The 26,728-nt window shown below is 40.5% G+C and overlaps 2 protein-coding genes across 6 annotated transcripts; one reads left to right on the top strand and one right to left on the bottom strand.

Moving 5' to 3' along the window:
• Positions 1-1,109: 1,109 nt before the first annotated feature.
• Positions 1,110-18,565, bottom strand: MFSD11 (major facilitator superfamily domain containing 11). 2 transcript variants are annotated; one of them, XM_064728525.1, is made up of 14 exons: positions 18,402-18,565; positions 17,874-18,044; positions 16,324-16,379; positions 15,263-15,370; positions 14,774-14,853; positions 14,579-14,675; positions 12,855-12,913; positions 10,696-10,837; positions 9,889-9,929; positions 9,085-9,150; positions 6,896-7,021; positions 5,884-6,058; positions 4,752-4,887; positions 1,110-4,247 (listed from the first exon to the last, which is right to left on the bottom strand). In XM_064728525.1, the coding sequence occupies exons 2-14, from the start codon at positions 17,967-17,969 to the stop codon at positions 4,080-4,082; spliced, it is 1,350 nt and encodes a 449-aa protein (XP_064584595.1). In that variant the 5' UTR covers positions 17,970-18,044; positions 18,402-18,565; the 3' UTR covers positions 1,110-4,079. The 2 variants fall into 2 exon arrangements, with proteins under 2 accessions (XP_064584595.1, XP_064584596.1); XM_064728526.1 differs by lacking the exon at positions 18,402-18,565 and adding an exon at positions 18,235-18,261.
• Positions 18,566-22,436: 3,871 nt separating this feature from the next.
• On the top strand, positions 22,437-26,143 carry SRSF2 (serine and arginine rich splicing factor 2). Of its 4 annotated transcripts, XR_010442332.1 has the most exons (5): positions 22,437-22,570; positions 22,707-23,115; positions 23,655-23,965; positions 25,083-25,192; positions 25,709-25,845. XR_010442332.1 is itself a non-coding variant. In XM_064728773.1 (4 exons), the coding sequence occupies exons 2-3, from the start codon at positions 22,754-22,756 to the stop codon at positions 23,956-23,958; spliced, it is 666 nt and encodes a 221-aa protein (XP_064584843.1). In that variant the 5' UTR covers positions 22,437-22,570; positions 22,707-22,753; the 3' UTR covers positions 23,959-23,965; positions 25,083-26,143. The 4 variants fall into 4 exon arrangements, 2 of the variants coding, with proteins under 2 accessions (XP_064584843.1, XP_064584842.1); XR_010442331.1 differs by having other exon boundaries at positions 23,655-25,192; positions 25,709-26,143; XM_064728773.1 differs by having other exon boundaries at positions 25,083-26,143.
• The last annotated feature ends 585 nt before the right edge of the window (positions 26,144-26,728 follow it).

Below are 26,728 nucleotides of genomic sequence, written 5' to 3'. Positions count from 1 at the left end.
TGCCATTTAATTAACATTTGTGGGTCTCCAAGGAAAACAGAGGTGTGGATAAAGCCTTCAAACACACATTTCACCAGGAAAATGAATGGTTGTGATGGTGAGGTCGTGCCTTGACTAACACACTTGCACAGTTTGGGTCCAAGGTGGGTGTTGTGGTTCCTGGCATGATGCTGAACATTGCATTTCCTATTTATACTGACAGCAAACAATTCATGTTTGCCCTGAAATACAGAATTTAGTGCTCTGCTCACTCACCCCTCTGTGCATTAATTGCTGGCACTTAGGCTGGAGTCCAGGGAAGAACATTCATCAGCTGAAGTAAACTTGTGGAATTCCAAGAAGGTCCAGAGGAACTTTGATTAACTCAGTGGTCCTGAACTTATAGCCTTGTACACTTGAATTATTTTTCCATAAATCACAGCAAACCCCACCAGGAAGTTCTCTCTCCAGTATATTTTAAAATGGTTACAAACATTCAAAGAACTCACCAGCACAGGATTTCTTGTTTCTCACAACTGTACCACAGAAGAGTTTCTGCTAAGATAGGGACCTTGGTCAAGGATTTTTCTGGTTGTTTGGGATTTTTTTATACCCCTTAAGAGTTTGGGAGTATCTCCACAAAATTATAGATCTGAATTCTTTTTTAAAAATTATTTTATAAATGGTTCTCTTATTTATCTCAACTTGCTAACATGGATTGTACCTAATTAAATTAACACAAAAGTAATTAAATTACACAAGAGTAAAACCACATCATTAATTAGGAAGGAAGTCCACAGTTCTGGAGATTCTCAGTCCATGCAGCCATGTATCAAAATAAAAACCAACTGGCAAGACAAAATACAGGTATGTTTATATGAGATTCATTGAAGGCTAATTTGCAGCAGTTTATTTGGCACTCAGTTGTCAAGAAGAGCAGTTTTCATCTCCTGTTTAGCATTTGTTTGAAAAACATGAGGCTGTGATATTAAATCAAGATATTAAACCTTAGTAACACCCTAGAAGAATGAGGGAAAAAAATGAAAGAGGACTTTTTAATAAACCAAAGCAACTTCATGTATAATTTTGCTTATAAAGATGAAATCTATAATATAAAACAAACCCACAGATAAAGCAAAATCCTTCTTTATTTAACAGTGAGCTCCCAATTCAGATTAACATGAAATTGTGCAAAGGCCACTGAGGTGAAATGAAGGGGCTGCAGCCTCATGGTTGGTAAATGCTGATTAAGAGATGGAATCATAAATGGATGTCAGTGTTACTGCTCTTTATATTGCTACACCAAAAATTTCCACCAAATGAACAGCTGTGTACATTAGAGAGGATCTTTCAGCTCTTGGCATATTAAAGAAATATGAATAAATGAAAAGCAATCATATGTCATCAGCAGCCTGAATAACTGGGGCCTCTCTCTTCAGATCAAATGTCAAAAGCAATACTTATATAGTTAATTGTAAAAAAGAATAGCTATCCATGATGCAGCTTGGAGAGTGCCATGATTTCTTGTAAATCTTGTCACAGAGCAATAATACTTCCCTTTAATGACCCTATAAATAGTTCTGAGCAGCTTTCTAAGATTATCTGATACTGAGTCAGACCAGAACAGAGCAAAATAAAAAAGTAAAGCATCAGATTCACAGAGGTACTGAAAACCCACAAGTCCTTGTTCATTAGTGTCCCTCTGAGTTGGTTTCAAAATGCTTTTTGAAACTACATAAACTTAGCACTTCAAATTTGTAATAAAATAGTTCATATAATTCTCATATGGTAAATGAACATCACAGAAGTTCATAATTAAAAGGGGTCAATTTAAAAAGCAACCGCATGAGAGCCATAACCTACTTACAATTAAGTGACATTGTTTAAAAAGCACTTTTAAGTTACTCATCACCACAAGATCCAAAAATCATTTTTTCCCCCAAACTGCTCCTTGTGAACTTTCAAAGTCTTTCTGCTCTCATTAAGGTGATGGGGAGAACAGGGTTTGGAGGAAAAAAAATTTCAGTAATTCCTATTTGGAAAAAAAAAAAAAAAGCTCTTTATCCCTTTTGGTACACTGGAGAAAATGCAAATGTGCAGCAACACGACAATTTTAATCAGTGGCAGCACCCTTTAATCCACACATTTGTAGTGCTCAGTATATAAAAATCATATGCTGCAAATTGCAGGACAACAGGAGTGGGAGAGAGAGAGGCTTTGCAGTGCTGCTGGTCCCATTAATCACATATTGATTGAGCACTGAATGCTTTTTCAGGCTGCCTGACAGATTGGAATGGCTCTGGTAACCCCTCACTCAAATCCATGTTCTGCCTCATTCTCTTTTACATCATTCATTAAATCTCCTGGGAATACACAGAAACCTCTCTCTGCTGCTTGTCCTCACAGATTTCTCAGCTTGCTGGATGTTCAGGTGCCCTCCAATCCCCCCATTAACACCTTGCTGATCTCACAGCAAGAACCTGCTGTGAATTTAAAAATCCCTTTCTCTATCCCTGGGAATTTAAAAATCCCTTTCTCCATCCCTGTAAAAAGATGCCCCTGGGCTGTTTGGCTGTGCTGCACTTGTGACACTGCTCCTGGAGAGCACAAGTGACAGCAAATGTCACAGGAGATGTCACAGGAGATGCCACCCTCCCTCCCCAGGGTTAACCTTGGCAGCTCCCACACGGTTACAACACGTGGGAGCTACTGACATGTAAAACAGTCTTTTTAAAATTGTCTTTAAAGACAAGGCATTAACATTCTGATTGGGCATAAAAGAAGGTTGGTGAATTGTACTTTTCTAAAAATAGCTCCATGGAGTGTCTAAAAACACCTCCTGAGTGTTCCTTGCCTGCTCTCTGCCCACCAAACACAACTGCAGAGTTTTATGTAGGCAGCTGAAGTCAGGGTGAGCTGCAGTCACTGCCTGTTACATCACCTATAACAGCTCTGGATTAAAATTCAGTTACTATGCCTGTAACCTTGCTTTCCTATTTGGTGGAGTAAGATTACACTTCAATTACACTTCAATTTTCCCAAAACAGACTGAGTAAAACAACTTAGGACAAGTGTTTCAGGTAATGCAGTAGAATAAACACTGCAATATTGTTCTGACAGTTCACATTCTGAGACTATTTCTATTTTTTAAAGTTGTCTTAGTGCTCCCATCACAGATTTCCATCATTGATAAAAATGCTACTGAACTCAAAAGAAATACTTGGGATTCTGGGAGGGAAGCTCTGGATTATGGTCCTTCATAAAGCAATACCCTGAGGAAGGTTCAGCACCTTTCCCAACACAGCTCAATTCTGAGATGCTGAGCCAGAAGCTGTTTTCCAACATCAATATCCCAGCCTTCAGATGGCCAAGGGTGATTTCTTCAAATTCTTGTAAAAATCTATCATGTCACACTATAACCTGATTGACTTCTTTACAGAAAAAAAAAAAAAATTAAAAACAGCAAACCCAAAAAAGCCCACAACATTAAAAAAACCCAACCAAACAAAAAACCCCATGGACCTGACAACTTAACCACATGAAATAGATTAACAAACAAATGGTTGGGAAACAAGGAGCTGAGGGATACAGAATAAGGCAACATTTCCCACAGAAATACTTCCTCACATCTAATTGTTGAAAAATTCAATGCCAAATTGATTTCTCAGCTGTGCAGACACGATCTGCAATATAATCTACCTTATAAAAATATCACTCATTCAATACAGGAATTCAAATGTCTGCAGAACTAGAATATAGGAAAAATAATTTAAGGGACAAAACCCCAAACGAATTCTGTAGTGCATGGTAGAGTGAAATTAGGCAATTACATTCTGAAAGGGACATCTCAGAAGAGAATTGTTCAATACATGGGTCCCTACATTTCCTTCCATTCCCAATACGAGATTTTTAACAACACAATACCACGCTCAGATGGCCAAAGCAAGGAATAAAAGCCTTTCAAATGTGGCATTTTTTCCCCTCCTATTTCACATTCAGCTGCACTGAAGCAGCAGCTCCCTCCAGCTCAACCTCTGCAGCAGCTTTTCACCTTTTTGTCACTTCCCCAGCCCCATGTGCTGTTGCTCCTGGCACAGGGATCAGATGCTGCTGTAGTCAGAGCCACGGGCAGCCAGGGCTGCTGCTGCTCCCCACTCCACGGTGAAGAAGGTGATTGTTCCAAAGAAACCCACCAGCACCATGATCAGGAGCTGCCACTGCAGCAGGAAATAGTTGCTGTAGAAATAGGCAACTGCAGCACAGATGGACTGAGAGGAAAAACAAAGGGAAAAGATTATCAGTGGAGATTTCCAGGCTGGTGCTGCTACAGAAGGATTATCAAAGTGACACAGAGACAGTTTAATATGAAGCTCTCAGAATGCTTTTGTAGTAGATAGAGAATCTTAAGGCTTCATTATACCTCAACATATGTCTCAGCATGTCCCACAACAGATTTAGTTTTTACTTGTTATTTAAACAGCATCCAACTGTAGAAAATGATCACCAAACTCCAAAGTGTTTGTAGCATTGCAAGCTGGTATTTCAAATGGTAAAACCACTACCAAAATCTCTGGTATTTCAAACCACTTTGTCTAGAAACAACACAGACAAAGCTTTAAGAAACTGTTTCCAGCTTCACAAAACTATTTTTCACCAAAATTCAGCATGAAATAATGTGCAGAAACATTTTTCTCAGCTGATTAAAAAACCCAACCCAGTAATTCAGTGGCATCCCAACAATCCTACTTGCAAAAAGCTGTGTTAGGCAATACCTGGACAAACTTAAAGATGGCAAAGGCAGGAGCACTGTCCTCTGAATACAGGAATCCCAAAATGCTGAGGAGCTGGGTGTTGAAGCAGCTGTCCCCCAGCCCCAGCAGGAAGCTGCAGAGCATGGCCACCTCCTTGCTGAAGGAGAAAGTAATTCCAATTTAAAAGCCATTCCTTCAAACAGCTCACACATCTATAAAGTGTTTCTGGCAGGCTTATTTGGAAAGTGGGAATGGAAGAAAGTTATCACACTTTTAATTTCCCCAGAAAAGAGCTGGGAATGCCTGACTTGGCAAAAGGAGTAATTTCTGCAGCTTTAATTTCTTGAATGCCAAGACTTCTGTTACTGTTACCTGCAGTCAATTCTGCACTGAATTGGAATCACTAAAATAAGGTTTCAGTGCTTGGAGCCACAAAACCCACACAGCAGTGATTAAAGGCTGAGGCACATGGTGAGTTCAAAAATCTGCAGGAATGTTAGAGAAATACCAATTCATTTGGCAGAAAAATATTCCAGCTAAGAGCAGTCACCTGCACAGGCACAAATGCTTAGAATGCAAGTTAGCAGCTGGGTCTGCAAAACTGACAGCACAGGATTTTCACACAAATTGGTAAAAATACAGCCCAAAAGAAAGTTGTAATGATGAGATAAGAAAGCTTTCTATATCCTTCCCCCAAACACTGAGTGCTGTAAGGGACAGGCTGCAGTCACATCAAGTGGAATTTGACAAAAAGCACTGGAAGACTTTAAAAAGCAGAGCAACAGGGCAAGGCTGGTGCTCCCTGATGTAAAACTGAGCCCAAGACTGTTTTAAAATAAACTGAATTCTTAACACTCACTACAATAGATGCTGGTCTTGCTATTGTGCTACATGTCAGAAACATCAGTTGCCAAGTGACACAACTGCTATTATTCATCCCCAGGCTTTTTATTCTTATGCCATTCAAGTTCCTAAATTGGGTGCACACTGGTGGAATATCTACCTTTAACAAAAACAGAATTCCTGAAAGCTTTTTCCAGGGAGTTAGTCACTACACAGAAAAAAAAAAAATTCAAGAAATTTTCTGCAGAGAAACAATCTGTTTTATGCACCTCCTGAGTTACCAAAGGCAAAAAAAATAAATCCCACCTACCTTGGAATCATATAAGCAACTTGATCTGTTCCTTCCATAGGAGCAATGGGGGCATCATTTGGCATGTTGAAAAAAATCAAATAAAAGGCAATGAAGTGGACAAGGATGCCCAGCATCACCACTGGGTTCCTGCCAGAGCGACTCCTCTTGCTCAGCAAGCCAAAGATTCCTCCCCCTGCAGGAGCAGAAAAAGGAGAGAATTCCATCAGAGGTGGAGATTTAAATACTGACAATTTAAATTATAAACGTTCCCACATCGGATAACAAAGATTGACTGACATGCAAACAGCCCCAAGGAGTTTGCCAGGGAAATGGGGCAGGAGATTGATCAGATGGGGGCTGATGAACATATTTCAGCTTTTGGCAAGTATTTAACCAGCATCTCAGTATTGCACCATCACTAAGTGGAAATGGACAGCCTGTGCTCAGCTCTTAATTGAAAAACATGCAACTCAATGGATCTGAGCTGCTAATGAACAGTGGATTTTTGCTAAACACCTCAGTGCTTGAGTCTACAGAAAAAAAGAAACATTTACTTAATGAATATTACCTGTAGCCACATTTATTCAAATATCACATCTCATTTAACACAAGCAAACTTTTTAAAGGAAGAAATCCTTAGTGTAAGCACTTATTCAAAAATTTAAAAATTATATCACTCAAGAAGTAATAAAAATGCAAACATAATACTATTTAAAATAGCAAAATGGTTTCAATTCCCTAATAACACTGCAGCCCAGTGTTTCTCACGTTTGAAGTCTATCTATTCCTCCACAGAGGAATGCAGAATATTAGAATTGGTTTACATCCACTTCACACAGTGTAAGGTATAATTCACAGTGCAGTGAGGAACCACAGTGCCAATTCTATTGCTGCTATTTCATTTTATGTTCACATAATTATTGCTGGAAGCTCCAAACACACAAAAAACCACAAAAAAAATTAAAATAAATGTAATAACTGCATCAGCCTAATCCTTTTTGTTATCAAAAGGTAGCAAGTTTAGACTCACCCAAGATTTCTCCAACACCAATAAAAATACCAGAGAGACCAATCAGGCTTTTCTCTTCACTGCCAAACCTGTTCACAGCACCAATGCAGGTTCCATACACTCCAGAAAAGAATGTTAACACCAAACCTTGGAAGAAAACCAGACAGAACTCATTGATGCACTCTCATAAAAGTCATGGAAAAATCTTTATGTCTAAAGGCTTTTTGCCCTCAGGTATCTTTCAAATCATGTATTTAAATTAGATGTGGGTAATAAAAGCAAAGAGGGAATTTTAAATTTAAATATTTAATTTAATATAATTTAAATATTAAATTTATTATATTCTTCTATACCAGTTCCTAAAAACCACATTAGAAAAGTGACACTAATTGGTGTCACAGGCACCAAGGTTCAGGGCTGCTACTCTTGACCCAACACCTAAAATGTTTATATTCAACAATATATAAAATATAGGTTTATAATAAATATATATGTTTATATTTTGTTATATTAAACAAATGTAAACCAACAGTTTATATTTCTACTTCTACAAAAACTCTGGAATTTTATCAAATAAAAAATGCCATGTGAAATAACACAAAGTAACTGAAGAAATAAGGCACAATTTCATTTAAGGATTTCCCCCCCCTTCAAGTTATGGCATTCCTAAAAGTCCCTGCAGGCTCAAATACCAATAAGGAGCTAAGAATCCTAAAATTAACTTTTTTATACATACATAATGAATTTAAGCTGAGAAAGAACAACTGCTTTAAATTCTCTGTTTTAAAACAGTTTTAAATTCTGAACAATTGTTTTAAATTCTCTTTCTTCCTTTCTATTGCCATTAGTGTGAGGAAAGGTGACATTACCATGAGCAACCATTAATTTAAAAATCTAAACTCAATAAAAAAGTTTTATTTTAAGCTGTATTTCTTTGTTTAGGAGTAACATTTTGTGTTGTTTTAAATACACTTTCTCATTTATATCCTTTGCTTTTTGGCTACAGCCAAATGCTGGTATAGCTCACCCTGCCCTGCCTGGATGAACTGCGTGGCTTCAATAACAAGGGTGCACTTGGAGCATCTTAATTCCAGTAATTTTGGAATAAAAACCCTTGTTGGCCTCAGGGAATTTTCTGTTTTCCTACAGAAAGTAGCAACACCAACCCAGATCCAGAAGATGGCAGCAGATATTTTTTTCCCCAGTCTGGACTGAGTTATTTTTATGCCACCTGTAAAGCCAAATTTCAGGATATTCAGGCAAAACCTGACTGACTCCCTTCCCTTGTTATCTTGCTCCACATTCCCATCCATGTGAATTCATTGAATTAATCTGGGTTAACACAACACTGGAGATGCTGTGAAGTCATTTGTAACTCAGATTAGTGGCTGGAGCAACCCAACTCCAGAGTTACTCCTGCTGTTTCTCTACCAGGAGCTGCTGGAAATTGCAATGTTGATATTTTCTTCACATCTAAGTTTCTCTTTTCACATAACAATTATTTTTCCTAACGGTGACTCAGAGCTTAGGTTCTGAAAAGTGCATCTATTTTATAAAATAACCTAATTTGAGCATGAAAAAAACTATCTGAAGCCAAATAAGGAGCAAGAAATGCTCCCAAAAAAACCTCAAGGATTTTATAAGGGTTTTTTGGTGGAAGAATCACTTATATTGCAAAAATACACTTTTATTTTACAACTCATACATTGGTCCAAGGATGGCAGACCAAGTTTAACTGAAAGTTGCTAAAAAGGGTGAGAACTCTTATCACAGTAAATCCTATTGATAAAAACAGCTGGAAATTACTAAACTGATTCCAAATTGAACCATGACTAAAATGAAGAGCATTGGGAATCTCCCATGGCTTAATGAAGGGATGATGTACAAACATTCCTTTAATTCAAATGCAATACAGCTGCATTAAACAAACAATCTCCAATCTATTGATAGTGCAATATCAAATCCCATAAAAGCCAGCTCTGTAAATTTTGCCTCTCACTTTGGGACCCAGAACTTTACTGAACCAGCACCTGCAGGTTTGGATGCACCCCTGCTCCTTCCCAGGACACAGAAATGTCATGAGTAACCCAAAAATAATTAAAATATCCAAATAATGTGTTCAGAGATATGGATTAAAATTCCAGTCTGTTGTTAAAATTCCAAACAATGCCCTGCCAGTGCTCCATGGTGAAATTCTGCTGGCTTCATACCTGTGTAGGCTGTGGTAACACTGAGAAGCAGCATCTCTTTGGTGAAGCTCAGTGTAATAGATTTCTCTGTAAGGAAACAATAAAGAAAATTAATAAAACTTCTGAGGACACTACTAAGATAATCTTCAGTTACTTCTGCTCTTTGCTTAAAGCAAGAATTGGTTATTATACAAACTGTGTATTAAAGTTTTATTTACTGTTTATTACAGCAGAGTGTCAAATAAACCAACTCAAATCTGCCATCTAGAAGAAATGTGCCATCCAAAAATTGTATTTTGTAAGAAATGCAGTGGGGGAAATATTAAAGAGGAGATACAGAGTTTTCAATTATCAGACAATTTTCTGCTCTCTGTATTTTTGTACTCTCAGTTCATGGCAACTGTCTCCTAAAAGGATAAATAGATTTTCAGTGAAGATCTCCAATCCTCACAACAAATTTAACAGTCTCAGGCAGAACACATCAAGCTTCAAAGGGAACTGCAGATGCTTCAGTTCTAAACTGTTAACTGGTGACAAAAATCAAACAACCTATTTGACTTCTTTTTATCTTCATATGTTTGTTGGTTTTTATTTTTCAGTCTCACTGCCTCTCCCAAGGAGTAACCTGCTCCTTTTGTGCTCACTGTTGTAAAGCAGTTTGGATCTGAATCACATCAAAGGAGGAACACTCCACATCTCTCCTGGAGCACTCAGGTATGTGATTGAAGTGGTTTGTACATGATCACATCATCAGCACAAACACAGAGAGCTGGCAAGGAGATGCCAGGTTCTGCTGAAGCAACTCTTATGTGAAATTGTACTTACTGAAGGCAGCCACTGCTCTCATCATTTTGTTTCGTGCAGACCTGGGTAAACAAATTATTTGGTCAAAATGGAAGAGAAAAATCACTTTATTGCTGTGCTGGAAGGCACCTTCATTTTTCAAACTTTCTGTACATTTTCTACTGGAATATGCCAACGTATTTTTTAAAGTTTCTGAGATCTAAAGTAACCACAAAATCAATTTGCTGCCTGCACTGGTGAATGCTTGCTTAATAGAATCTTTCTCTTGAACATTTTTAGCTTTCAACATTTTTTTCCACAGGCATGCTCACTAATGTTTTTCTAACATTTTCATTGTTCTTTAAATAAAGCAAAAATATTTAAGCTGATGCCTCAGGCAAAACTGCACTGAATCTGTGTAACTGTGCATTTCTAATGTATTTATCAGGGTGGAATATATACTTAGAGAAGATAGGAAAAAAACATGTTCTAGTTTGTAAAACAATCTATAAAAAAGGAGCACTTTCTGTTTATTCCAGCCTTTCAAATGGGCTGATGAGGGCAAGATAAATAATAATCAGTGGAGAAGAGGTGAAGCTTATCTTTTGCAAGGCACTTGCTTATCAAAGGAAAAAACTTCATGTGCAGTACTGAACTTCACCCTTGAGAATATGCCTTATCAATAACATTATTTCTCAGATATTCTCATTGTTAAAACACAGACACTTTTGTGTTAAATCTGTGAATCCACCAGATTGCTGATAAGATTCCTGTTCCCAGCACAGAGGGGAAGTGAATGCACAGTGTTCCTCTGGAGCTGTGACAACATTTATTGCCATCAACACTTACGAGCTCTCCCCCAGGATTTCATTAGTGGAATCATCATCCCCTGGAGCTTTTGTGTCCTCTTGTTTCCTAATCAGAAAGAACAGAACTGTGCCCACAAGACTGATAACAGTCAGAGCAATGAAGACAGTTCTGCGATCGCCCTCTGTGGAAAAACAAACAAGAGCCATAACCAGATGTGCAGAAGAGATCCAAACCAATCCAGCTACCTTCCAACAACTAACACACACATGCTACAGTGTTGAACACACACTAATTTTCTAGCTTACCTTCCACATGGAGCTGCTGGCAAACTCCTGTCTCAGTTTTATGGTGCTAATAAAATATCAGCAAATTAAAGAGGTCCCTCGCATTCTCTGCCATGCAAAGGCAATGACCAAGGAGCAGCCAATTAAAGGAAGTGCATAAATTATTAGCAGAAGAAAGTACATCTCTGAATATTTATATAATTCAGACTGGACACAAACTGCCCCAAACCCCTTCAGATATCTAAGAGAATCTCTTGACCAGCATCAGAACCATGACATCATAAACTGTAGGCATTAAAACCACCAAAACCTCAGTAACTGTCACAGCAGCTATAGGGGACAATTCTGCTAAAAAGTTGGTTACTGCAGCACAGTCACATTTAATGCAAAAGCCAACCCCAATTACCAGCATTAAGCAGGGAAAAAAGCCAATAACAGCAAACAGTTGTGACTGAACTAATGCATGACCCTGAAGATATTACCTATGCTTGTATTTACTTCCCCCTTGCAAACTTGTCCCAAAAATAACTTGGGTATGATCACAGATCCAAAAAGAGAAGGTGTGCTTCACAGCTTGAAATGACTCTGCTATTTTTATATAGGTAATAAAATAAGATTTGATTTTTAAATGCGATTTGATTTTTAAACGCTGTTAGGGTTTCATATAAAATTTTCCAATAAAGAGGAATCTCAAGACATTTAAGATGGAGGGATGTGTAAGAGCAGAACTGCCTCACAGTTAATTGCTCTATTCTGTGGTGAGCAGAGCAGTGAAGTTTGGAATGCACAGAATTTGAGACCCTTCCCCAGGTTCAAAGTGTCTCCAGTATTTCCAGCAACACTTAAACCTTTGAATTACAGGTGAGAGAATGCAGAAAATGACCTTTAAATTTAGCCAGTGTGATATTACCAAACCTGTATCTGTGGAGAACCTGAAAAGATGGAGCTAACAGAAACAAGAAGTGAACTGTTCTCTCTGTTCTGTTATTTCTGAAACCTGATAATTATCATTTAAAAGTCAACATCTTATGCCTGATTGACTTAAGCAGAATTAAATCATCTGTTAAAAGTTAAAAGAACTGACCATTCTAGTAGATATTCAACATTAGCACTAAATAAGGAAAATTATCAGTAATTATAGAACAGGAGAATCAAACTTACCTGTTTACAGAGCACTGCCTTCCCAGCAGCACTCATTTTTGATTTTTAAAATTTATTTTCACCACTTTTCTTAGTGAATTTCCACCCCTCTACTTTCCTTGGCCTGAACAGTTGACAGAAATCTTTGGTTTAAAACCAGATTATTGACATTGTGTGGCTCAAGAACATGAATAAAGTCTACTGTTACTCAGTTCCTGCTCTTTGCCAATCAAGCACAACATCAAATGGAAAAAATACAGCATTAATTACAATCCCATCAGGAAGTTCATCTCATAAACTCTGCCAAGAAAGGAAGGGAGTTCTTTCTCCACTCTCCCAGCAGTGCTGCCTCATCTCAGCCACTGCCCTCAACAGTGCTTTGTGCCAGCACATTTAATGCAGACATGAAGTAAAAACTGAGATGGTTTTCCTTTATTTTCCTTTATTTCATAGCTTTATCAATCTCCAGTAGGATTTAAAGAACCCTCCACACCAGGAGCTTCCTTTGGAATAGGACAGTGTGTACATTATTACACACACAGCCAGAACACTTTCCCCAGGTGAATTTTGGCACAAATGTGTCTGCACAGGGAAAATCCCAGAGTAGCTGTTGTGGAAAATCTCCAAGAAGAGACTACCTACAATAAACTGGGAGGAAAAAAAAATAAAAGTCTGCTTTTGTATAAGCTTCCTGCCACTTTGGAGCTCATTATTTCATCTGTTAATCCATGCTACTGAATTTAAAGGTTGGCCACATAAACAAGCAGTACCCACCTGATATGTGAGTTTTTCCTTGCCAAGCCAAGTATATGTACAGATTTCCAAAAATCAAGCTGAAAACAAAAAGAATAAAGGTCAACAATACATTCTATGAAAATATTAGGGTACTAACACTCCATTAGTACTATTTTATACAACAACAACAACATCTCAAAGCTGTGCAATCGTGAAAGAAATAAAGACATGAGTCACTCTCCTTCATGTCAACTGCTTCTATATAAAACTCAAACAAATTTGGGGATTCTGCCCCAAAATGCTGGCTATTCGTTTTTATCAATCAAGACACAAGGTGGTGGCAAAAATGAAGAAATCTGCATCTAAGCTGCTTCTAATTCTGGAAGCATGTAGGTTAGAAAGCTGACATATTTCTGGAGGTGATTTTGTAATACTTCCTCTGCAGGGTCATGTGTTTTGTCTGAAGGATTGTTCAGCTCAAGGAAATTCTGTGTCCCTAACTACCATTTCCCAAAATACAGTCATTCTGAATAAATGATTTTAAACAGTTTTAAAGCTAATTTTCCTCTCATTAACCCATGTATTTTATTCACTGTAAAACCCACAATCAGGTGGGTTTGTGGAATTTGCTACTCTGATAACATACTGAGGGGTTAATTCTGGAACTGAAAACTTTAGAAACACAAAGTTTGACAAATGCATGCTGCTTCAGGCTGATGCTCTCCCAGCTTGGATCCCATCCCCACAGCAGCATCAGCAATGCAGGCTCAGCTCCCTAAGCATTTCTGCAATTCATTCCCCTGGTTATCCCCCAGATATATTTTCTGGGAGAATATTCAGAACTGCTGCATTAGAGGTGGTAAAAGGATCCCTCTTCAGGAACTATTTGTGCACCTGTCTCCCACGAATTTTGATTCCTTTTCAATCCTGCTCACACCATCCAACTCTACACACTCCCAAGGCTGCAAGCTCCCAAAATTTAATCACCCACTGTAAAAAGCACTTTATCTGTCTCAAACCAGTCCCTCCCTGCTCTCACCCAGTGACCCCAGTTCAGCACAGCAGCATTTGGTGAGCAACAACTCCACACTCAGCTCCCCTGCTGCCCATATTTTGGGTATAACCATCCTCAGCTGCTGTTCCTCCACAGGAAAGAGTCCCAACCTTTTCAGTTTCTCCTCAAGCCATCAGCTCTATCTTCTTGTATAATTTCAATTTTTTTTTTCTATGTCCTAATTGTATTACACTCCCATGAGAGGCATTAACTATCTCTGCACAAAACACTTAATGGCCACAACACAGCATTCCCTGCCTTGTTCTCACTGCCCTTCTTGATGCTGAGCTTTTTGTTGATTTTTTCAGTTGAGCAGCACTCAAAGTTTAATATCAGAAAGCCACCAAAAACAAGATTTCTCCTCTGGCTTCTGACACCCAGGTCCAACTTTAGCATCTTCACCTTGGCAGTGAGAACCAGCTTTTCCCTCAATAAAGGACACACATTGGAACAGCCCTCCACAACCAAAATTGTTGTTACATCCCTCAAATGCTCCCCTAACAGAAATAGATCTTTTTAGCAGCTGAGATTGCAATACTCAGCTTTCTTTCATTCCCTGTTCTGTAATGCACAGCACCAATAAAAACATTGCTTCCATCTCTCCTTCCCACTGACTGCAAGGTCCCAGGGGAGTCATTTTCAATGCAAAATGTGCAAAAGGCAGAATGTGTGCACAACCAAAAAAAATTAATTAACAAATAAAGTTTACCTGAACTGTAGGAGTGCCCAAAATATCCCACTGTTCCTCCCAATGGTGTTTTCATCAGAATTTTCAGTCAAGCAATTTCCCTGGGCTGTCCAGAGGACTGAAACAGACAGAATATATTGTTCAGGAAATAAAAATATTTTAAAGGCATATTCAAATCTCATTAAAAACAGTCAGCAGAGTAAGAACAATGCTTACCAGCAGCTGCAATGCCAATAAGCACAGAGGCAGTGTAGAAAGCCCATGTAGCTGGCTGGATGAAGACTGCAATGTACAGGCTGGAACAGAAGAGATCAGGGCATTGAATACTGAGCTAAAGTGGAAAATGCTCTTTAACAATCAGATTAAAGCACTTAGGTGCTTCTAAATCAGTCACTCTCTCCTAAGGAATGTTGAAAAACAGGTTGTATGTGAAAAATCTTTTTACCCTTCTAAGCACATAGAATTTTTAAAATATTGTTATTAATCTGAGACCATAACCTCAATTCCACAGTCAGCAAAGTCTGGAAATGCTGTGGAAAAAAATGTGCTGTTTCCAGTACTCTGCAGTTAAACACCTGGAATATCTCTGTGAGAGGCTTTGCTTAGCCAGTACAATTTCATGTATGGCACAGGAGCCTTAGATGTGAAAAAAAAATTTAAAAATATTTCCAAGGAACCAGGAAAAAACTCAAAATTAATACTTACCTATAAAACACACCACTAATAACCATAGAGAATTGAGGTCCCACTATTGCAACTAGTGAAGGTGATATAAGATTTGATGCAGACAGTACTCCATAAATAATGGACATGCTACAAAAATTTAAAAAAAAAAGAGTGTTAAATACTTAAAATAAAATATAGGCTAAAATATGACTTAAGAGTGATCAGTGGATTTCAAAATATCAAGTTAAGTACATACATAACTTAACAGCAAAACTTCAATGGTTCATTTCCCTACTTTCTTCTGTTCCCTTCACCCATGTGGGAATACAGGAGTGAACAATATTCCCTGGATTGCTGAGCAGAGTCCCAAACTACTGCAGGCAATGATATCTTGGAATTTACAGCAGGCATTTGTCAAACTGCCTGAACAGCAGTTATTGTATTTTGTACCTGTAAGTCTAGAGGAGAATGTTCTAGAACCTCATTTATCTGTCAGTGAGGTTTTCATCTTCTGCCAGATACACCACAGAAATTTTACAGACATATTTAGTGCCAGTGGCATTTTTAGTTTAAATTAAGACAGTAAACCCTTCAAAGGAGCACTGAGGTTTTCCTACAGGACAGATTAATTTGGAATGCAAAAGGTCCCTGATCATGCCTGACAAGTTTGACTCAATGAGAATGGTTTTTTGTGGCTTTGCTTGTCTTTCTGACTGCTCCTTTCACATCTGAGTTGTATTTCCTGAGAGCTGATCCACACCACCTGTCCTACACAAACACCATGGACAAAAGCAAACAACCAAGGCCTGAGTTAGCAGTTTTATTTATTTTTAAACTTCCACCTTCTTCACCTCCTAAGGCAAATGTTGAGAATGTGATGACAGTGGTTTTTCACCCTACAAAGAAAACATGCAAACCAGATATGTAGTTCAACTGGAAATAATTCAGAGCAGAGCTGTGAGAAGCCTGTTTTAAACTGCTTTAAGTGTGTCAATAAATTATGAAGTCAGCAGAACTCTGCAATCTCTTGAGAGTGTCTCTCTGCTGTAACTAAGTTCACCCTGCAAGGAGCAAAGTAAGAAGAAAATCTCTGTAATTACCTCGTGTAGCCACTGCCATGGAAGTCTGTGTTGTTTAAATTTGTGATAACAGTTTGCTGTGAGGAGAAGATCATACATTGTAATATGTCAGAATCTATCTTGTATTTTGAAAAACACCTGCATTGGTTTGAAGTCAGTATCAAACATTAGAATTATTCATTAATAGACACTACAAAGAATTTAAAATGTTAATTACAACTCACACCACCTCCACAACAAAGATGCAGGAGATACTTGGCAAGGAAACATCTATGTTTGAAGAAGAAATTAGTACTTTATTATTAAATCATAATTTTATAAGTTAGCTAAAATACTTCACAAAACTTCTGCTTCACTTAAGACCTTTCTTATGTAGCTACGTATGACTATCTTAATTATAAAAGTGGGGAAAAAAGGAGAAGCTTCAGAATAATCTTGACTTAACTATGAATCTCTGATAAGAGTTTCCACTCTTGTCAGCTTCCCATTATTTCCCTATTCCTTTTTTCCCCTTGAATCAGCTTTAGTGATCATGAGACCATGCAGTTAGTTGGACTGGCAGGCAGATCTGACTGAAAGTCACTTGTACAGACTTTTATGACAATGAATTACATGACTGCATGATCACAAAGTTCAATTCAGTGAGGTGCTGAATTCATTGCAGAATTTCTGAGATCACTGGGCTGCCCTTGAGAGCTCACAGAAAGTATCACACTGCACTGGAACTTACAAAAACTACCCCAAGTAGTTATTTCTGTAATATTTCTGTCTTATTCTGTAATATACCGCCTAAATATTTCTGTAATTTTCTGTAATGCAGTGAAGGACATTTATCTCTCTGAACCCAGCAAGGATCCTTCTTGCATGCAAGAAAAGAGCTGTAAGCCCTGTGGGCTCAAAGGGGATGTTGAAATCTAACTGCCCTGCAGGAGCAAACTAACAACACAGCTCAGGAAGTTAAAGGGCTAAACCTGGCAGCAACACAAGTCTAAAAATTTAAATAGTAACAGCAAATTTGGATTATGCTGTGCTCAATTTTTGCTCTGCAAAGAGATACTAAATAGCAGCAACTCCTTCAGCTGGAAGGTGACTTGGCAGTTTAGCAATTGCAGAAATCTATTTGCCAGGTGTTATCCTCATACTCCCCCTCAATATCTAGTTTGTTAGATTATGAAAATCCCATTAATAATAGCATGGTTAATAATAACTTAGGCAAATATTTTGAAAGGGACAAGACAGAATATGCAAGGCTCAGTGTAATTCAATTGTCTAACATCACAAGTGTTAAAGCAGATATTATTTTAAACCTCAAACATTTTATAAGAGTATTTTTCTACTTTCCAAGCAACCAGGCTCAGTTGTATATGTAGCTATGCTATCATAAAGAGATAACCTGCTGAATTATTTGGTTAAACACATTAATCTACTTCAAATTAAACCAAAAGAAGATAAATGTCAAAGTATTGTGCACATTAGGAAATGCCAAATAAAGCAACATTAGAACACACAAAAGACAAGCCAGGATAAATAACTGAGAGAGAAACGTGGCACAAATTGAAAGTGACACCTACCGCGATATTTCCACAGGATTGGAAAGCAGTGAATATAAACATAAACGAGACTCCCAAAATAATGATGTTGAAAAGCTTTTTTCCTTCCGGAGACATTTTGTGTATTTTTCCCAAGTCCTCAGCTTCAGTCTGGAAAAACTCTTTTTTCTTTTAAAAGTTTCCTCTTAACCTCTGTTTAAAAAAAAAAAAAACAAGCATAAAAGAAAGCAAGCTTCAAAAATAATGATTACTTAGGGCTACTTATTAGCTACCAATAAATATCAATTAACCAAGAATCCTGGAAACCTTTTAAATAATGTGCAACAAAAGTTGAAAAATAAGAAGGTGTGGTAGAAAAGGTGAAGCCCAGGATTGTCTCTACCTGTTCCCATGAGGTTTTAGGGCTGACAATGATTACTCAGGGCTACTTATTAGCTACCAGAAATTATCAATTAATCAAAAATCCTGGAAACCTTTTAAATAATATGCAACAAAACTTGAAAAATAAGAAGGTGTGGTAGAAAAGGTGAAGCCCAGGATTGTCTCTACCTGTTCCCATGAGGTTTTAGGGCTGACTGCACGTGTTACTCCATGGCATCCCTTTCCCAATATCGAGCAGGTGAATCGGCTCAGCTTCTCGGCATTGCTGAAATCAGAATTGCGCTCCCCGGCCTCTCAATCACCTGACGAAGGGAGGATGAGCCGCTCGTACATTTCCATGTCCTGCACAGGAAATAAAGAACATTTCGGTGTCTGGATCAGCTGACCCAGCCCGATGTGAGAGCCCTTGTGCACTATGGGAAATGCAGTTTTGGCAGGCAAAGCAACCTTTTCCTGTTTAAAGCGGTGGAAATCTCCCTGCCCTTAAAATAAAGTTATTTCTACCAGTTTTTCAGATTTGTAATTTCTCGGCGCTAGATAACACCTGGCAAAAAATAATAATAATAATTTTTAAAAAATTAAAAATGCACACACAAAAAAAAACCCCAAAACCTTACAAACCAAACCAAAAAATAAAAACCCCACTCAACGACAGAATCATGGAATCACAGAATGGTGAAATTTTTGATGGAAAGGGACCTTAAAGTCCATCTCATCCCACCCCTGCCATGGGCAGGGACACCCTCTCCTGGACCAGGATGCTCCAAGCCCGCTCCAACCTGGCCTTGAACACCTCCAGGGATGGAAGTGATACTATTCATCTTTTACTTCACAGTATTTCTAAATAATCAATTTAAGATTAATTGATTTTCGAGTCATGAAGATCTCTGTTAAAACATCAGCAAAACTGAGAGGATCAGACATTGATCAAATGGCCACTTTTTCCTGTTACCATCCTTTGTCTGTTCTGTTGGGCCTCTGGGATTGGAGAATTCAACTAAATCAGTTCTACTTTAATGCTGGCCACAAAAGGACAGAGAAGGAAATTCAGAATTGATTGATGTAAATGACAAATCACCACATTTTACCTCTGCTGTCTACAGTAAAGGGTTTAAAGAAACAGAGGTCTCAAAGGGAGAAAAGGATATTGGCCCAGGAGTTAGAAGGGCTCGTTGAGAGAGTTCAGACTAGATCTGAAGTGGGATAAGGTTTGCTTGACAAACCTGATCACCTTCTATGATGAAACAACTGCATGGATGCATGAGGGAGGGCAGTGGATACTATCCTCCATAAAACTCCAGCAAAGTTTTCAACACTGTGTTTCACAACACCCTCCTGGACAAGCTCAGCATGGGATGAGTGGGCAGTGAGATGATTGAGCATTGGCTGAATGGAAAATCCCACTCATAATCAGCGGCACTGGGTCCGTTTGGAGGCCTCTCGCTGCTGTCCCTCAGGGTTGTTTAACCCTTTTATCAATGACTTCGATAAGGGGTCAGTGCCTCCTCATCATTTGTGAGGAGGCATCACATCACCATGTGCTGATGGCACAAAGTTGGGAGGGGTGCCCATAGCCCAGAGTGCTGTGAGCCCTTCAGAGGGACCTGGGCAGGCTGGGGAGGAGGGCAGAGAGGAACTGCCCAAAGTTCAGCACAGACAAGTGCAGGGTCCTTCACCTGTGGAGGAAGGACAGATTAAAAAGTGGGGAAAAAGGGAGAAGTCCCAGGCACCAGCCCAGGCTGGGACTCAGCGCCTGGAGAAGCAGCTCTGTGGGGAAGGAGCTGGGGCTCCTGGTGGCCAAGGAGCTGCCCATGAGCACCACTGTGCCCGAGTGTGAAAAATGCATATTTTATGATTGGCTTTTCACAGATTTTAAAATGAATATTATATGTGTTATGTTAGAAAGTTATGCTGTATTCACTCTTTTAAGTAGTGTGTTAAATGTGGTTTTAGGTTATAACAAAATGTTAAAATAGAAACTATGCTATGTAGGATACTTTTTTTTTCTACAGAAAGGACTCATACTGAGATAGCAGTCACAGGACACCTAAATCTTTCAGAGAAAGAGAATTTATTGCTCCATTATCAGGAGAAATGAACTTCTTCCTGCCTTGTTCGGACAGGATGACGCCTTTAGGATTTTGAGGAAGAAGCTGATGCTGACCAGACAGAATCCTGTATTTGAGTGGAATTTATGCATCATGTATGAGATGTATGAATATGCAACAGGTTATTGTTTTTAAGGGTTAATCCTCTGTTAACGTGGGTCCTTTTTCAGGCTTATGCTGCCCAGAAAAAGGTACCCAGACTGTCCATAACTCTTTGTTTCTATTGTCTCATATCGTCCTAATTCAAATTGTCCAAATTATTATTACTCTAATTGTATTACTATTTTTATAGCCATTTTATTACTACTAAACTTTTAAAATTTTAAAAACAAGTGATTGGTGTTTTTCACAGAGAGCATTTCCAGCAGGTCAGGGGTGATGCTGCCCCTCTGCTCAGCCCTGGCCAGGCCTCCCCTGGAGGTCCCTACCAACCTGACCCACCCTGTGAAATAAAATCTGCACCCCAGCCACAGTTACACATATTTAATACATGCATTACATGCTCTTTTAATTTCTAAACTGTGTTTTGTTTTTAATGTAAGTGTTTTTCAAAACAGCATTCAAAACAGCAAATTTCCATTTGTGGAGGAAAGTCAGTGTGATTATTCAGAGGCTGCTTCACAAAGATGCAATTAAAATATCAAGGTGAGGGGTCTTAACACAAAAAAAGCTCTCTTCTTGCTTTTTAAGATTATTAATTCATAGTGCAGAATTTTAAGATCCTCTAGGAATAATGTCCCACTCATGTCTTCTCCCTTATGCCAGTACAAGCTTCCATCCTGCTGCACAGCAAACTGGGCTGGTGGGCTGGAACAATTCCTTTGGCAACAGCAGCATGTACTGAAGTGACCGAAACTAGGAAACATCTTCTGTCATTTTAGGAAAATTACTGTAAAGATAAACTTCAAAATTCTCCTCTGAAAAAGGGCTTCAGCAGATGAAACAGCGAATTCTTTAATCAAAGCAACACAAAATGTCAAACCAGTAACAGTTTATTTGATTTCTGAAGTCACTTGTAGCTGGAAACAAACTGTTGGTTCTGGATTTTAATTCACGGCACTGTTAATACTTCTTCAGGGCAAAAAAAAAAATCAAAAACAAACCCACAATTATAGTAAAACTAAGAATTTAAATTCTGTTACAGAAATAATTGTTCATATTGATACTGTCATTGGATTAAACAGATCAGAAAAAAAACAGTGTTATGGAACAGCTGGGTAGAAACTTTCAAAATTGTTTTGAGAATGAGAACCAGGTATTACAGTTCATGAGTTGGAGCATTTTATTCATGCCTGAGGTGACAGAGCAACAACTTTTGGGGTGGGGGGGAGCAGCTTTCACGGAATTCCTTGGACTCAGAAGTTGCTTATCACCCTTACACAAGGGCTGTGCACAGCCCACAGCACGACCCTGCACAGCGGGCCGGTGTGAGGATGATTTTAGCATTTCACTGCTCGGCTCACACAGGCACCGAGGAGCCGGCGGGGAGCGGATCCACCGCGGCACATGCGGAGCTGCCGGGGCCGCGGAGGCTTCCCCGGGCACCGCAGCGATGAAGGAGAGCCCGCGGAGAGCCCGCTCCGGGCTGCCCGGCTCCTCACAGCCGCCACGGAGCGCGGGCAGGAAAGGCACGGAGCTCCCACAGCAGCCGCACCGGGAGAACCGCTGTGGCAGACCCCGGCCCCATTCCCCTCACGGCTCTCCCCTCCACGTCCGCCATTTTAAACCGTCCCCGCCCGCCCGCGCCACAAGCGATTCACTTCACCATCGCTTTTTTTCCTTCGGTGGGGTTTTGTCGCCTCTCTCTCTCTCCCACACACACTGCTGTGCCCTAATTTTTTATTGTTGCTGCTATTTTGGGGTGATTTTTTTACGGTTTTCAACACACATTGTTCAAAAATTTCCCCGCCTCCACCGAGCCCTTCCGGGTCACGGCGGCGGCGTTTTAACAACCACTTTCCAACCACCGGGCGAATTGTTAATTTACAGGGGGATTCCCCACGCTCCCTCCGGGACCACCTCGGGGAAAAAGAAGAAAAAGGGATCGGGGGTCGCTCCCGCGGCGCCGCGGGCGGGGCGGTGCCGCGTTTCCTTCCGGGGCGCCGCCGGCCATTTTGTGGCGTTAAGCCGCGCGCGCGGGCGGTTCCCTCTCATTTCCTCGTCGCGGCGGGACGGGGCGGCCGCTCCTGGCGCTTCGCTCCGGCCTCGGGCCGCCCCTCGGACCCTGAGGTGGGTGCTGCTCCCTGCGGACCCCGCGGCTTTCCCCTATGCGCTGTAGCTCTCCTCCTTTTTGGACTCGCCCCGCGGCGTGAGGCGCGTCGCCCTCAGGGCCGCGCCGGCTGCTGACCCCCTTGAAACCCCTCAGGTTTATTCTCTTCGTCCGCCGCCGCCCCTCAGGGGCTCCTGCCCACCATGAGCTACGGCCGCCCGCCGCCCGATGTGGAGGGCATGACGTCCCTCAAGGTGGACAACCTGACCTACCGCACCTCCCCGGACACCCTCCGGAGGGTCTTTGAGAAATACGGCCGCGTGGGCGACGTCTACATCCCGCGGGACCGCTACACCAAGGAGAGCCGAGGCTTCGCTTTCGTGCGCTTCCACGACAAGCGGGACGCGGAGGACGCGATGGACGCGATGGACGGGGCGGTGCTGGACGGCCGGGAGCTCCGCGTGCAGATGGCCCGCTACGGCCGCCCGCCCGACTCGCACCACAGCCGCCGCGGGCCGCCGCCCCGCCGGTACAGCAGCAGCGGCTACGGCCGCCGCAGCCGCAGGTGAGCGCCTCGGAACGGGCAGCGGAGTTTGGGCAGTAAAGGAGATGAGCCTCAGCTGTGCGCTTGTGCAGTGGGAGCCGTTTGTTTTCATGTTGGTTGCCTAGAGAGGTAGCGAGGTCTCCGTCACTGAATGGTAGAGGCTCAGAGTTGAGCCATGCGCTCTAGGTCGATCCTGCTTAAGCAGGAAGGTTGGACCGGCTGACCCGCTGTTGCCCCTTCTAAGCGGACCGATTCTGGGACTCTGTGTCCTTTTCCCAGTGAGTTTCGCGGCGGGGCTGGGAAGAGGTAGTGGGGGTTTACTAGAGGTTTACTAGCACAGGCACGTGGCGTTCCCTCGGAGTGGAAGAGTTTCGCCCTGTAGTAGGTTTAGCCCCCGGCCACTCACTCTGAACAATGGCGCCCTCGTAACACTCATTTTCTTGCCCACGTGCGTCCTGTTCCGCCTTCCCTGTCCCGCAGCACTCGCTCCGGTCCGTGCGTCACCTCTGTGCAACTTCTAACGCTCCCTTTTCTTTTTCTTTCCTCCTGGTGTGTTTTAGCCCTAGAAGACGCCGTCGCAGCCGATCTAGAAGCAGGAGCCGCTCTAGGTCCCGCAGTCGGTCCCGTTACAGTCGATCCAAATCCCGGTCTCGCACACGCTCTCGGTCTCGCTCCACCTCCAAGTCCAGATCTGCCAGGAGATCCAAGTCAAAGTCCTCATCTGTCTCCAGATCCCGATCCAGATCAAGATCCCGGTCTAGATCTAGAAGCCCTCCCCCTGCCTCAAAGAGGGAATCCAACTCTAGATCCAGGTCTAAGAGCCCTCCTAAGTCTCCGGAAGAAGAAGGAGCTGTATCCTCCTAGGAACATGGTAATGTAGCTCGGGGTCAGCACAGGATGCATGTTACTTTATTAGATCGCTTAGGTGGGGTGTTGGGTAGTTCTTGGAGCATTAATAGCCTGAACCAAGTGAATCCTAGTGTGGGGCACATTGTTAGTTGTTGGTTTTGGTTTTTTTTTTCTTGAGCAGTGATTTTTTTGGTTATTGATTTAGGGAAATAATTACTGAAGGGTTTTCTACGGAGAAATTTTTTTTTTAAACAGAGAAAATGTTTTATTGCAAGATTAATGCCTTGGTTTTAATAAAATATTGTATGAGACGCAACCTATGATGAAAATGACTATTTCTTACTGTATTTATCCAACATCTGCATTTTCCCCTTTAAAGCTGCGGTCTCCTGTTTGCTAAAAGAATATTGGCCAGTATTGCAGATTTTAACTGATTTGGCTGATCCTCCAGGGACCAGTTTCTGTGGGCGTGTGTTGGAGCAGGTTTGTCTTACACTGTTAAAGATACACTATCCTTTTAGAACGGAAGATCGGTTCAGTGGCCGTTGTACTGACTGGAGGTAATAACTGTCCTAGAAAAGTGGTAAAATTCCTTGCAACGAGAAAACCACGGAAACTAGTTTTTCCTCAAGTCGACATCTTGAAGAGGCATCTAAGGATACACTGGGTGGGGAAAGGATAGTGTGTCTTTAACCCTTCAAACTGTTTGGTCCTATTTTTTAAAAGGAAAGGGCCTGAGCTAGCTCTGGAGTTAGATAATTGTAGCAAAATTAGTCACATTTTCGGTTTTGACTGCTAATTAGAGCTTAGTTAAGTCTTTATGAAGAAGTATTAGTTTTGTAACTTTTATAAAACTCTGAATAATTGAGTGGTGAACAGGCTGAATTGAAGTTAATGGTGGCTTGATCCACAGCCTGGTGCTTATTCTCCTTTGTAACTAAATATTTTAACCAAACCTTACATTTGGCCTCTGAAGTAAAGCAACACACGGGGGGGAGGTGGAACACTGTGGAAATTCCTAAAACTTAATTAAATTAGTCAAAGCCAGTTGAAACACAACTAGAAGTATCCCTGAAGTCATCCACACCCAAAATGGACAAGGTAGAAACCTGGCTGAATTTTTCTCTCTTCAAACCTAGATGCTTCAGCTAAATGAGAGCCCAGATAAAGGACGCCTTTGGGGGGAAAAGATCGCTTGAGTCTTCAGCCCATTGGAGAGACCCTGGCCGAGCAACCAGCTGTTGAAAAGGTTATTTTGTAACATTTTGTCTAACTTTTTACTTGTTTAAGTTGCGCCTCAAGTGGCAGATTTTACATTTTATGTGCCATTTTGTTGCTGTTATTCAAATTTCTTGTAATTTAGTGAAGTGAACGACTACCGATTTCAATATTGGCTTGGATATTTGAGGTAAAACTTCATTTTTGTTTATATAGTGCTGACTTCTATTGGAAATTAAAATCGATGGTAACTTGCTGCCTCCAGTTTCATACTGAGGAATCATGCAGCCATTATATGCTGATAGCTAACTGTCAAAAAGTACTCTCAATTTTATTTTGAATCCTTAAATAAGTCCACAAAACTTCAACTTGAAACTTACTGTAAATGTTTGTTTTTTTTTTTTTTTAAGTAAGAAAAACTTTGACTTAAAATAGCATCTTCAAATTCAAATTGATAGAAATCTTTTCAGGTGACAGTTGATATTTGCAAGGATTGTTTTACCAGACTCAATTCTAATCTCTTCTCTTATGTATTTTTGTGCACTAGGCGCAGTTGTGTAGCAGTTGAGTAATGCTGGTTAGCTGTTAAGGTGGCGTGTTGCAGTGCAGAGTGCTTGGCTGTTTCCTGTTGTCTCCTGATTGCTCCTGTGTATGATGCCTTGTCGTGCAGAAACAAATGGCTGTCCAGTTAATTAAAATGCCTGACAACTGCACTTCCAGTCACCCGGGCCTTGCGTAAAATAATGGAGCATACAGTGAGCACATCTAGCTGATGATATACACACCTTATTTTTTCCAGAATGGTAAAACTTACCAACCTACATATATGAACTTACATATGAGAATTGTAATGTTAAGCAAAGAAATGGTTCATTCCTTTGTAAGTACTGATTGGTGTATCTTTTGCTTAAGACATTCTGTACTATACCCACTGTCTCTGTAGTTAATATTAAACATTTTTTTCTGTGTTAACTTTTCTCAACTTAATGTCTTGGGTCAGCTTATTTTTAGCTTGAAAAGATTTCTGCAATTATACTGTCAATGTTTAACTTCTATATAGTAACTAAATGCATTCTACTGCTTATAAATTTTATCCACTGGGGTTGCTTTGAAATTACCTTGGGCAAACTTTAATTAGTATTGTTACTAACCCAATGCTGTGTGGCAGGTGGTACCACACCAGGCCACGAGCACAGAGCCAGCCTGGGATGGTGTTTGGGAGGTCCACACTGAGCAGTACTAATAATTGCATTGCTGTGTGCTTGCCCTGGCTCACCAGGCTGCTGCTTGACAGGGGCTGATCTTTACAGTGATGATTTCTCTTGATTTGGTACCAAATGACTTGTAACTTCAAACATCCTGTGTCAAGGGTTATTGTAATGCCTTGTTTTATCTTATGCATGTATGTTCAATGGGAATGGAAACATCTGAACACTGGCAGTATGGCTTTGTTGAGGATTAAAAGTACTTTTCTACAAACTGAGGAGTTTGTATCTTCTAGGGTAGTGCAGTCTCCACACACTCATTTACCAACAGAGGGGCTGGATTTTGTATGTGGGACTTTGGG

The sequence above is a fragment of the Zonotrichia leucophrys genome, chromosome 18 (assembly GCF_028769735.1).
Source record: "Zonotrichia leucophrys gambelii isolate GWCS_2022_RI chromosome 18, RI_Zleu_2.0, whole genome shotgun sequence".
NCBI classification, from domain to species: Eukaryota; Metazoa; Chordata; class Aves; order Passeriformes; family Passerellidae; genus Zonotrichia; species Zonotrichia leucophrys.
Note: the sequence above shows the minus strand (reverse complement) of the source record. Positions and strands in the feature narration are given on the sequence as shown.

Coding starts and splice junctions, on each gene's coding strand:
- MFSD11 (XM_064728525.1), bottom strand. CDS start 17,969: ATGTCTCCGGAAGGAAAAAAGCTTTTCAACATCATTATTTTGGGAGTC. Junction 14,676..14,773: donor TATTGGCATTGCAGCTGCTG/GTAAGCATTGTT, acceptor TGTCTGTTTCAG/TCCTCTGGACAGCCCAGGGA. Junction 9,930..10,695: donor GAAATCCTGGGGGAGAGCTC/GTAAGTGTTGAT, acceptor TTGTTTACCCAG/GTCTGCACGAAACAAAATGA.
- SRSF2 (XM_064728773.1), top strand. CDS start 22,754: ATGAGCTACGGCCGCCCGCCGCCCGATGTGGAGGGCATGACGTCCCTC. Junction 23,116..23,654: donor TACGGCCGCCGCAGCCGCAG/GTGAGCGCCTCG, acceptor GGTGTGTTTTAG/CCCTAGAAGACGCCGTCGCA.